This window comes from Vicugna pacos, chromosome 1, assembly GCF_048564905.1.
Source record: "Vicugna pacos chromosome 1, VicPac4, whole genome shotgun sequence".
Taxonomy (NCBI): Eukaryota; Metazoa; Chordata; class Mammalia; order Artiodactyla; family Camelidae; genus Vicugna; species Vicugna pacos.
This window is the reverse complement of record NC_132987.1, coordinates 34,965,159-34,977,855: the sequence shown is the minus strand read 5'-3', so window position 1 is coordinate 34,977,855 and position 12,697 is coordinate 34,965,159. Positions and strand designations below refer to the sequence as shown.

General features: G+C 35.5%; 2 protein-coding genes across 3 annotated transcripts in view; one reads left to right on the top strand and one right to left on the bottom strand.

Moving 5' to 3' along the window:
- Positions 1-12,605, bottom strand: part of SMC4 (structural maintenance of chromosomes 4) — a 35,373-nt gene extending 22,768 nt beyond the window's left edge. Inside the window, exons 1-7 of one of the 2 annotated variants that reach the window (XM_006200857.4) lie at positions 12,472-12,605; positions 11,199-11,342; positions 10,119-10,297; positions 9,479-9,670; positions 7,764-7,940; positions 884-1,048; positions 481-608 (exon numbers count right to left, since the gene is read on the bottom strand). In XM_006200857.4, coding sequence (XP_006200919.2) covers positions 481-608; positions 884-1,048; positions 7,764-7,940; positions 9,479-9,670; positions 10,119-10,297; positions 11,199-11,337 — 980 coding nt within the window. In that variant the 5' untranslated portion in view covers positions 11,338-11,342; positions 12,472-12,605. Of the gene's footprint in view, positions 1-480; positions 609-883; positions 1,049-7,763; positions 7,941-9,478; positions 9,671-10,118; positions 10,298-11,198; positions 11,376-12,471 lie in introns of both variants that reach the window. The other variant, XM_006200858.4, reaches the window with a different exon arrangement.
- IFT80 (intraflagellar transport 80) overlaps positions 11,836-12,697 on the top strand; it is a 101,935-nt gene continuing 101,073 nt past the window's right edge. Inside the window, exon 1 of the mRNA XM_072960165.1 lies at positions 11,836-12,108. The gene's annotated coding sequence lies outside the window, so the exon portion shown is untranslated. The remainder of the gene's footprint in view (positions 12,109-12,697) is intronic.

Sequence of the window (12,697 nt, the reverse complement as noted above, 5' to 3'; positions counted from 1 at the left end):
CATTTCTAAAATTCTTTATTTTAGTAAAAATCAGCTGTTTCTAAAGTTTTATTTTTATTTTTTTCTTTATTATTCTGAAGGTCTACCAGTGAACTATTCCCCTCCCCTCTAAAGTATTCTTAACTATAGTCAAGTAATAATTACCATGGACTACTGAGGAGTGTAGGGGAAACCAACCCAGCATCAAAGCTAGAATTAGGAACGAAACAGGTTCCATATAAGCAAAATTATATGCATTAAAAAAAGAATGTATAGGTAAAGCTATTAAACATAGTAATAAATACTTTTGAATCTACCTCCCAACTTAAAGTAGGATACTTAAGAGTCAACTTCAACACTATGGTAACAACCCTAATTTACATCACATGAAACAATTTTCAAATTTTTTTTCACTTCAGTCTTCACATTTCTCTAATATAGGAAAAGAGAAGGGCTTAATGTCTTAAACTAACATAAAAACTGATAAATTAAGGTACTTACATGTAATATTGACAAACATGATTCTTTTTTCTAAATATTTCATTTTCCAAGGTAAGGAATTCAATGGCTATGTTTTTCTCTCCTTCTAAGGCATCCTTTTCCTTCTCCACCATTTTAACTCTGTTTAACTACAAAATTTAAAAGTGTAGATATTGTGTATATGAAGTATATTTCAACAATCTGAATTTAAAATATACCAACATTAGATTAAACTATATATACTACATTAATAAAACAATGTTCACCTGCAATGCCAATGAAAGAAATATAAAATTTAATCTAAAATAGTAAATATTATTTGAATAATTACGATTTAACATAACTTGAATATCTGGCTCAGTAAACTTTGTTAATCAATAAACAAAACACTCTGGTTTACAACGAGAGTCTACAGAAGATTCACCTTCTCTCCTCTGTGTTCATTTAATATTTCAACTCTCCGACACAAGACTTTAATAGGTTCATTTAGCCGTCCACAACCAATTATATCTTCTAGATACTCAAGCATACCCTCATCATGTTCTGTTTGGCCTTTTGGTTTCATCATAGCAATTTGTTCAACTTCACCCTTTAAAAAAAGTCATATTTCATATTCATTGTGTATGTTTACCTACATCAATCTTAAGTGAGAAATTAGAAACAGTCAATTAACAAACCCAACACTAATGGACAACTAAATGATATATAAATCAGTAGCTTAAAGACTTAATAAGATAAAAATGTTCTCTCCACTGATATTCTTAAGAGTTTTAATTTTATTTAAGGGGGTAAGAAATGTATATTTGCACTCCCTTGGATAAACTGTTATAAAATTGTAACAGATACCCACATATCCACAAAGCCAAAGGAAGATTCCCTATCTAGAATGTTCATTCAATATAAAAAAAATGACTAACTCTTCTATTAAGTAAAACTCAGAAAGGTATTCATGTAATCCACAATTCAATTGTTGTGGCAACATTTTCAACTGTTACCATAATTAGAGCTCATGTTCTAAAACAAAGAATTTTCAAAAAGACCTTTCATAGTTAAACTGTAGTAGGACTCTTGTCCCAAGGTAGTTAGTATTAAGGTTTCTCTATAAAACAAAATTTAAAAAATGGTGTTACAAAATAAAATTAAAACAACAACAAAAGCAAACAAAAAACCCCTGGTGTTAGGAGTTCCCCAAGTGCTGGGCTTCATAAGTATGCAAATTTAATGTTCTAATTTTCTAGAAACAAGACTATTAAATAAAAAAGGAAATATAACTATTTCTCATGGTAATAATAGAAGAAATCCAACTGACTGAAAACTAAAGGTCCTGGTACATACAACATTGGAAAACTTTTGCTTGCAATCATTATAACAACTTTTGAATTGTAATTGAAATCTTAGGTTAACATTATATATTTGTATTTAAGCAATTTAATTATAAAGAGAAAAGAGGAAAAAAATTCACAATCAGTAACCTTCAAGGTTGATTGCTAGGCAGCCATTTAGTTTGATGGGGGAGAAAATTTTGTCTGAACGTGCTCAGGCAAAATGCAGCTAAACTTTTCTTCACATACAAGCAGCCTGCTTATACTCTATACTATTACAACAGAAGAAAAGGGATAGGCAAGTAGAAAAAAAAAAATACTCCTTTATTTCTACAAAATAGCAAAAATCAAAGAAATTAATTAGACATTAAAAAAAAGCACATACTCTTCTCAATTTAAATATCTACAGAAATTTGGGATAAAAGTTGCTAATGACAAAGTATCATATTTACCAAAAGCCTCAACATACTAATATAAAGAATTTAAAGATAAAACAAGACAAGATAAAACAGTTCACTTTAAATCTACTCATTAAAAGGCATAAGTTTTAACACTTTTACACATTCTCACTTTTCCGTGTAAACAGAAACTGTGCTGTATAAACAGCACATGATATAAAATATAGTGAAATGTTATCCAAAGAGCCTGTTTTTAAAAGAGATTTTCTCTGTAACCTTGGATATGTATGAATTAAGTGTTTTAACTAAGTATTAGTGTTTAAACTGAAATATGTAGATATTTATCTAAAAATATTTCAATTCTGCTTTCAATTATCAGTTCTTTCCAACGTTTTCAGCAAAAGGTTTAAGTTTTAGACAGGATTTAAGCCTGGAAGAATGTCCAAAGCTTTGGATCACAACAGGAGGGACTCCAGCCATTGAGAAAGCTGAGTCTTACTGAAAGTTTTTATCTAGACAGGATTATTAACAGCAACATTACTGTCATTTGGGGATGAAATCTCTTTGTTATGGGGAGCTACGCTGGGCATCACAGGATGTTTTAAAGTATCTCAGACCTTTACCCAATAGATGCTTGCAGCATCAGGCTTCTGGAAGCTGTAACAGCCCAGTCTCCAAACAATGCTAAATGTCCTGGGGGTAGGGATGCAAACCTATCTTCAGCTAAGAATCACTGGTCTAGGGGTAGTCAACTTTACTCTTCTGTGTTAGTGTTTATAATCCAAATATTTGACACTTGATATGCCAACATTCTATCTAATTCTATTTGAATATTTACCACCTATTTTAGGATAAATGAAAAACTATGCCAAGAAAACTACGTGTCTGAGTCAAATTGCCATAAGGTATTAAGTATGTATTTTTCTGATAACCAAAAGTTTTGATTAAGGGTTACACTGATAAAAATATTCCTAAAGGCATCACACTTTCCCTGGCCAAATAAGTTATTGAAGAGATGCAATGCCACTATTAGGAGACTGCCTAGCTCTCAGTAAAGCATAGTGGTTGCTTATTTTTGGTTACTTGTTCCTCCCTTTCCAATTAAAATGAAGTCTATACAGCTATGACTTCCTTTCATTCTAACAAGGGTGCCCAGTAGAAAACATTTTAAAGTGAAAGACAAGGACATTTATGAATCAACATAGTTCCATCTCAATTCTCACATAACATTCAGTTTTTGATTTGTTGTATGGTATTCTTTTTAAAAGCACTGCTGAATCAACAAGTTACTAGAACATTTAGGCCTCTACCTGTCACTTGCCTATCAGGACTGCTGTGGTATTTCAGTGACAACCTGGACCTTTCTTGTGGCTCTGTTCCTTGATGTCCTCTGCCTGCCTTACCACCTACTACTATTTGCTTTCTTCCCTCTTCTTCCATTTTGTGCCATTTTATATATCATCTGTGGGTTGACGGTCTGTGCCTAGAAGACCACTCATACTTTTTCAGAAAACTCACCTATCCCATGTGAAACTATAAAATATAGTTTTAATTTAGGGCAATAGGCCCAATACATTTCAGAAATAATTTTCAAACATCAACCTGAATTTAAAGTCACCCTTCCACTCAAAGCTCCAAAACACAAATAGCATTAACACCATGAGACAAAAAAATGTTTCAAGTTACTATACTGCTAGCAGCATTTGAAGCTGGCAAAGTTTTACAGGCCTCCACACTATTATCTCTATTTTCTATAGCTTAAGTAAACTACACATGATTTTAAATAAATTTTTTCACTGTTATTTACTACAGACTTCCTATGTTTTAAATTATATTCATACTATATCAAAGACATTAAGCAACTGTGGAAAATATAATGTATGGTTCTTAAGAGTAACATACAAATAACAAACTTACTTCAAGAGAATATTTGTAATATCCAAAGCCTAAAGATTAACTTCTTAAAGTGGGTGACAAACAAGGGTATTATGATTCATTTATAGCATACTTCAATAATCTAATTTACAGGTACACAGGTTAAAAATCTAAGAGGAACAAATAGGTATGATGCTTTTTTGTCTTTATTGAAACAGAATCCAAATTTTAGCAAACATGAACCACAGGAAACTCAAGTACATAGTTAGAATAAGACTTTTATTTCCTAATAAGGCCTGAAGGACTCTGAAAGTAAATATGGATGTTTGCATCAAAATTAAATGGCCCAGAATTACTAGGCTTTGAATTTTTATTTTGCCTTGGTAATATTTTTATTTTCTCCTTCTTTTCCTTTGTACTGTACAGTTCTTTATCTACTTCTAATAAATTTTATTCTAATACGCTCTTTGTGATCTAACAGAGGCCAAGAAACCAAACGACCAAGGTTAATATCTGTCCAAAATGAGTACATAAATAGAAACAATGCTTTAGAGGTAGACTGCTTGTTTTCTATCCTGGACACTTGGAGGTGACTTCCTGTTTTCTTTCATATAATTGAGGCTATTGAACAAGACACTTTTGGATAACTGAAGTACTATTGATAAATCTAAAAAAATTCTTTTGATATAGCACAGACTTTCTACACGCTAAAAAGCCAGAAAGCTTAGAAGTATACTGAAAAGAAAAAGGAAGAGATGAATAGGTAACAACTCAGATCTAGGTTAATCTAATCTCCAAATTACTAAACAGTAAGAAAAAAAGCCTTGGTTCTTGTTATAAACTTAGATTTTATAATAGGAATACAAAAAGCACATGAAGTTGAAAACTCTGACTAAACTAAAATTGCATCAATAGTTACAGCTTTTGAGAAGCTTACAAAAACACTCCTGAGACAGCAGTTATTAATGAAACTTCAAACTACAATAAAGCATTAAGGTTATCATTCTCCTAACCTTAAAAGGAGCAAATGGACCCAAACCAATTAAATCTAATTTATAAGTCACAGCTACCATGAAACGCTACACAGAGCTAATAAAACCCTACCTGTTTACACCAATAGTTACAACAATGGGACAACGGCTCCCAAACAAGGTATATATAAATGCAGAAATTTACAAACATAAAAAGTGCAATGGCCAATTATAATCCAACACTTTTCGAAGGTATGTATAAGTGCCTCTAAGGACAAGAAACAGAGTTCAGCCATCTTGTAACATTTACAGAAACTCAACATAGTGACTTACTAGGAACTCACTAAAATGGTCAACTGATGAAATTTTGAATGATTTCAAATATTAGAAACGCCAACTGAAGAACCTACTAAATACTGTAAAAAAGTTTATCTTTATGGACTTCTAAAATTTAGTGCTTTTTAATATTAAAAATAAATTTTTCTTTAGCTGAATTTAGATCACTTAGGCTATTAATCACTATCATTGGCCAAACAACTTAATCATTTTATTCAAGTAATCACTTATGTCTTAGATGATGATGATATGATGTCTCTAAGTTCCTGGCCTCCCAAACCACAGCTAGGTTTTAAGATAAACATTATTTAGCAGGAGATAAATAAAAACTATATTCTTACTTACCTTCAAATGCTTTAAATCTCTAGTGCAGGAGTCTAAGATTTTGATAAGTAACTAAATAAAAATCCATAGAACCACTGCCACTTTCCCTCAAACTTTTAAATAGGGCGTCATTATTTCTATCTAGTCCAATCCCTGTTTCTTCTAACAGGTGAGTTCCTAAGGTTCTTATCTGTAAGTTTAATCAAATGGAACTGAATTTGTTAACTTAGAAAGTTTCTTTGGTATTAAAAATGATTTAAACAATGTAACTGTTAAGATGACACAAAAAGGTTGAGATTATTATGAGGACAAATGGTTCAAGCATCCCAGGTACTTCAGAAGCACATATTTAATATAAAGTTGACAATTTAAAATTACTCTCATCTACTTCTTTTTGAGGTTGTTACTTTACTAGCTTCCTTTATTACTGAATATGTACAAAGAGGGTGTACCAAGGAAAAAATTACCTTTACAAGGGTTAAAATGCAGTCTATTTAATTTTAATGAGTCTTTGCACAGGTATAAAACTGATCGCCCCAGAGTGATAGTAAATAGCAAATAATAAACAAAAGAAAAACACAAGTATATGTTCTTACAAAATGGCATGACTATCAAATTTAGTATTATAAAGGGGTATAACTTTTTAATCCATAATTAACCAAATAAAATCCCAGAATTATGAAAAGTCCGTAAAACAGTTAAATTTGATTAAAACATACACACAAAGGTTTAATTCCACATTTATATAAATGCAAATCTTACTTAGAAATATAACTGCTGATGATTTCCCAATATCCATTTTTAAGTAAGTTTGGGTTAAAGAAGTATTATGAATGAACTGGTAACAAAAGAGATTAAGTCATCTCAGAATGATATTTCTTTATTTTGTACATATACTATACATGTCTACAAGTAATATTTTCTTTTAAAAAATAGTTAAAGAATAGACTATAATGGAAATACGGGCTAACATTTTATGAGTTTCTTACTGGGAATACGCAGTCCTACTAATAAAACTTTTAGTATCAAATCAAAACTCCCAAGTTAGTTTAAAACCAGTAGCACTGACACTAAAGAGTATTAGCAGCTATTTCTACATCACAATATTGTTTTGCTCTTATTATACCCTTGGTGATTGTGAACAGGACAAAAGAAAAGATAGCCTCTAATCAAAATAGAATTTTAGTATGTATAATAAAGCCATGTTTTACACTAAAAACTTTTTTGAAAGGTAAAACAGAGAGAAGATAAGGAATTTTTCTTACCGAGCAACTAAGTGTTAAAAAAGGTTAAATTAAATTAGCTAGATGCTCAGGTAAATTTGTCAAATTTTTGGTTATCAGTGGGGTAAGGGGGTGGGAAAGGATAAATTGGGAGTTTGAGATTTGCAGATACTAATTACTGTATACAAAATAGATAAACAAGTTTTTACTGTATAGCACAGGTAACTATATTCAATATCTTGTAGTAACCTATAATGAAAAAGAATATGAAAAGGAATATATGTATGCACATATATGAACTATTTCAGAAATTGACACATTTTAAACTGACTATATCTTCAATTAGAAAAAAAGAGTAGTTTTTTCTTTTCTTTTTTGGAGTATATAATGTTAGTAGAGATTACGAATAAAAACAAAAGTAAAGGAAAAAGACTATTAAAAGAGTGAATCTCATTTAAAATGTTATCTTAAAGAGAAATACAAACAGAAACCATAAGTAGTTGCTATATCCCTGTCACGCTGAAGCAGCACAATAATATTGGTGTTTAATATTTATTTCACTACGCCAATATTTACGTGCTGCTAGAGCGGAACAAGTATGTCAGTCCATCCAAACATACAATAAGCATATGATGAAAATACAGTTTTGAATGAATTTCCTTAAATTTCTAGAGCAGCAAATAATGATTCGCATCTTTACTGTAGTATGTAAACCATGATGTGCTGCTACAGTACTTTAAGGCCTCAAAAATACAGGATTCATCCAACAGGGGAAAACTCCTTGAACTTTACTGAAACAAACAAACAAACAAACAAAACCAAGAATGAGAGAACTTTTAATTTCTTTAATATTACCTGTAAGATTAAAAATCTATTATGGTCCAGGTCAATTCCATGGCTTCGAAGAAGATTTCCAACATCCTTAAATGTCCTCTTCTTTCCACTTATGTGATAAACAGAAGTATTATCTCTGTAGGCCGTTCTGGATACATAGAAGTTACTGTTAGGAACGACTTCATAATCATCTCCTTCCTGTTTTGAGGAAAAACAAAACGAGAAAACAATTGTTGGTATTAAGTCATAGGTTTGCTCCAAATTTCCCTCACTTCATATTGAAACCAATTCTATGGATTAAAAACTTCAATTGAACATGCACATAAACAATGGTTCTTAGAAATAATTATTCTTAGAAATAATTTTCCAAATTCTTTGATGCTTTCCTCATAGATCACAGAAACCAAAAAGTCTAAGCAAACAAAAAGAAAACATCCCACTTTCAAGCCTAAACACATATTTGACTGAGGAAAGAACTGATGAAAGAGGACAAGACTCCCACCATATCCAAAACAAACCCACCCAAATTATTAAACCACGTTGACAGATTACCAGTCCATTAAAAAATAATAGTAAAAAAAGCTGTAAGAGATTATTCAAGGAAAAAGGAAAGAAGGTGGTGAAGTAGTAGGGTGATATGGCTTAGGTTTTTCTTTCTTTCTTTTTTGGTGAAGAACATGTCATTAATTGAAGGTAAAAAAAAAACTGCAAAGAATTGACAACTACATTCCCCTGTTTTTAAAATCAAACAAAATTTAAAAAAAAAATGAAGTGCAAACCTGCTTTATTACTAAAAATCGCTTTCCTTTAAAAGCTGTCATTTTGAAATCATGGCTTTTAAAATTTACACAAAGCAAGTGTAATTAACAGGGCATGGAATCAAATCTGATTTACTGGCAATCTATCTTCCAACCCAAACTGTACAATAAAAAATCACTAAGAAACAAAATTTAAATATATACCACCATGTAGATTTAATTAAAGCACTTTATATTAAAATAATAATAATAAAAGACCAAGAGGCCAAATCACATCCTTGTTTCATTATGTAGTTTTTTACACTTTTAGGTTCCAGCCAGCCATTTTCGAACCATGAATTTCCAAAGTTAATTATTAAACATAAGAGGAAAAAACCCAGTATCAACAGAGCCATGTAAATAATCTACATAGATATTTTACCTGTAATTGTCTGCTTTTCTAGCAAACAAACATGTGAGCTTATCCTTCCCCTATTTTAAAAGAGTAGTTAGTTCAAACGGAAGCAAAGCTTTTTCATATTACATGTACACAGAACTACTAATAACATTAAATTTAATGTAAATTGAAATAATGGTGGTAAAATTAGCCAAGTGTTAAATTATGTGATTTATCTGAAAGCAATAAAAAACATAACTTTTAGAAAAACGAACCCTAAATTTATAGTAAAAGAATGCCTACTTGGTAACCAGAATACTAAATCTGCTCAGTGTTTTTATTCCAAAAAGGTAAGCATTATTATGAGCTACTTGTAATTCATTTTCCTGGCTTAAAAAAATAATATTTTAAGTTTAACAGCCATCACCACCACTCCTCAAAAAGAAAATATGGTTACGGAGGTAATAAAACCAATTACTGGTTCTGCTTTAACCATATGCTAATTTTTACAAGCCAATTTAAGCCAAAAATAATAAAATGTGCAATGTATTGAAATCCTTCGTGTTCCCTAATTGAAGTTGTAAATAACTAAAGTCCCTTACCTTATCAATTATCTTTTGAAAATGAACTTCTACAGTACAACTCTGAATATCCTTGTGTTCATCAGAATTGTGTATTAATACCGAGAGTTTTTTAGATCTTATTTTTTGTGCTCGATAGCCAAATACAAAAAGCATAGAATCAATAACATTGGATTTGCCACTGCCATTTGGCCCAATAATACAGGAAAAGCGCTGCATAAAAAGAACAGGGAAAAAAAGGTTAAAAAGGTCATACTACCAATTTTAACTTAAGCTGTTTTTTTTTACTCGCAGCAAAACTTCAAGTATTTAAAAGTTTTCATTGCTAAAAGACAGCAGTTTTCATACATCATGTTCTCTACCACAAGCTTCAACACCTTAAATATGGCTATATTTTAATTCTAACACTTTTTATAAAATTCATTCTTATAGTCAGAGAAAATACTCCTTTTGAACAAAAAACCCCCACCAATTCTATTCAGTGAGGAAAATTTAGAGATACCAAAGATAATCAGATAAACAAAAGCTAATTTCAGTTGTTAAAAGCATAGGAAACACACCGTATATGTATCAATCAGAATAAATACAATAGCTACAAAATCGAAACATTTTGTAATAAAGACTCATTACCTTACAACAGTTATTTAAAATGGTCAAATACCTTATGGAAAGGTCCCAGAATTTTTTCCCCAGCATAGGATTTGAAGTTCTGGTTTACAATATGAGTTATCATAAGCCGAGGCGCTCCAGCTTCATTGGTCATTGCTGGAGGCGGGGGAGGAGGGATGCTATTCAAAATCTCTTCTAAACTTCTATTATCAATTTCCTCACTTGGAGTCTCTAAGACAGTCAAAGGAAAGGGAAGGCAAGGGAAAAAAGCCTGTATTAGTGCAATTAGTTGGGAGGACTGCTGCCTGTTCATCTCTGGAGAGCTGTTATTTATGAAACTTAGGAATCTGTATTTCCCGCTCAAATACAGGGATGAAAACTCACAGGGATGAGAATCTTTCAGCTTGGTTTCATAAAAAAAATTCTTGAAAGAAATGCCACCAGTCGCAAAAGTCTACAGAAATACACGTCTTAGGGGTCAAAACAACCACATCATGAAGCAAATCTGGGAAAACCATAACCACTTGATTCCATGCTGCCTGCCTAAACAGGTGGCTAAATCCTACGGCTCTAGAACCAACGCTCTCCGTATCTTTGAGCACCTGGAACCTTATCTTTGGATACTCAAGAGCCCCTACGACACTGTCGCAGGGGTTCCAAAATGTCACCCTATTCCCGGACTCACAAAAGCTGCAGTAGTTTCGAGTAAATTACCATCTCTTTAAACGCAATTTAAGACCACGGAGAAGTTAGGATCAAACAACTTTCCATCATACTAACATACAGTCACGCTGACTGAAAAAAAGTCCACTGGCTACAGGCTATGTCTATTTCCGCAGAAACACAAGAAAAACAGAAATTCATAACTGAAGTTTTTACTCGCCCCCCCCATCCCCTCCAACATCGTTACACCGAAACTGCACGCAGTCTAACGTAAAAATCGCCAAATCGCTTTCTTGAGCTGCTCTACCCGACCGACGCGCTACCTTCAGACGTCAACCCCGAAGCCCCGCTCGTTCGCGCCCAAGAACACCAGCCAGTCCTGGGTGGCGAGCGGACGCACCAGGGTATCCCACGCACGCCATCAGGGTATCCCACGCACTTGCCCGTCGCGTCGCGAAGGGTTACTCACCTGCGGTGGCAGGCGCCGGGCTCCCCGCGCGGCCGGGCGGCGGTTCGGGCTCCATGTCGCTGCTGGTGCCGTCCGGAGACTGCGGCGGCCCTTCCTCTCTGCGCCGGGCAGTGGAGGGCTGGGTGCCTTTACGGGGCATAGTCGCTGGGACCGAGGAAGAGCCGGCAGCAAGTCAGCCTGCGAGTCACAGGACCGTCCTGGTGCATTCCCCGCCGGCCCCGCGGTGGACTGGCTCAGACCCCACCCTACCCGACTTGGAGAAAACTCGGTCCACTTGTACTCGAGAGCCCCGTTTTAAAACCCTGCTCAACGCCAGCGGGTCCTCAAGAAAGAAGGCACCAAAAACTCAAGTGCCAAGAAGGGGGATCCATTTTCTTAAGTCCTAAGCAAGTGGGAAAACCTAGACATGCCTGGAGATGAATCAAGGATAGAGCAACTGCTTAGGTTCTTTTTTATTTTTTAATGCCCCCCCCCGCTGTCCGCCCACAGTATAAGTATACAGGGATATTCTAATATAATTTCTAAACAAAGTAATTCCCATACGCTGGCATTTGCTGATATTCCCACGCTCTCGGGGTTAGGGATGCAAGCGCATAGAATTTGAGAGGGACGAGTTCGTATTAACTTTAGGCTTCAGGGGCTATCGACTCTTCCAACAGCAGCGAAGAACTAACGGGCGGCTCGCCGCCCACTTTCCTCTACCCGCCATTAACTCTTGGCGCCGCTGACGGCCTGGGGGCTTTGCGGTCTCCTCTACAGTCCGACCAGGACCGGCGCCTGGAGGCTGGGGTCTACACTCGCGACTTTCAAGTCAGAAGCCGACAGCGCCTGCTCGGGTTCAGTCATCTGGGGTGGCAGGGATCTGTCCCTCCGGGGTCTGCGGCAGAATCCCGTTGGACAACTACGAAAGGTCAGCAGTAAGGGCTCAGACCCGGTGATTACTCCCTTGGGAGAAGAGAGAACGGGCAGGGGGCGACGGTAGGGTGCGACAGGGACCAAGATTTCTGAGAAGAGGTCCGCGAGGCTTAGAGCCCCTCCCGTCCCTCGAGCGACGCTTAAGCAGCTCAGAGAAGTGGCGCCGGGGAGAAGCGCGCGGAGCCCCGACTGCCGGGGAGCGGCCCAGGGGGGGAGGGGTGACAGTAGCGAAATCTCCCAGCGGCAGCCTCAGCCCAGACTTCGGCTGCTCCAGCTCAAGGCCTCTACTTCCCAGGCGCCCGCGGACGAGGCAGGAAGTAAGAGTGTGACAACCTGATCAGGAAAAGAAGTACTTTACCTGCGGGACAGTCCACTCAAACCAAGCCTGGAAACGGTTGTGTAGCCCCCCCGCTCCTACCGGTGTTTCGGCTCCGGGTCCTTCACTCGAAAATGGCGCCTAAAATACAAACTCGAACGGAAATTCGTTACAAATGCGCGCAATGCTTTCTGGGAACCATTAATTTGAAAAAAATGCGGCGATTATCTCCGCCATTTTCTGGTCGCTTACACGCATGCGCGGACTC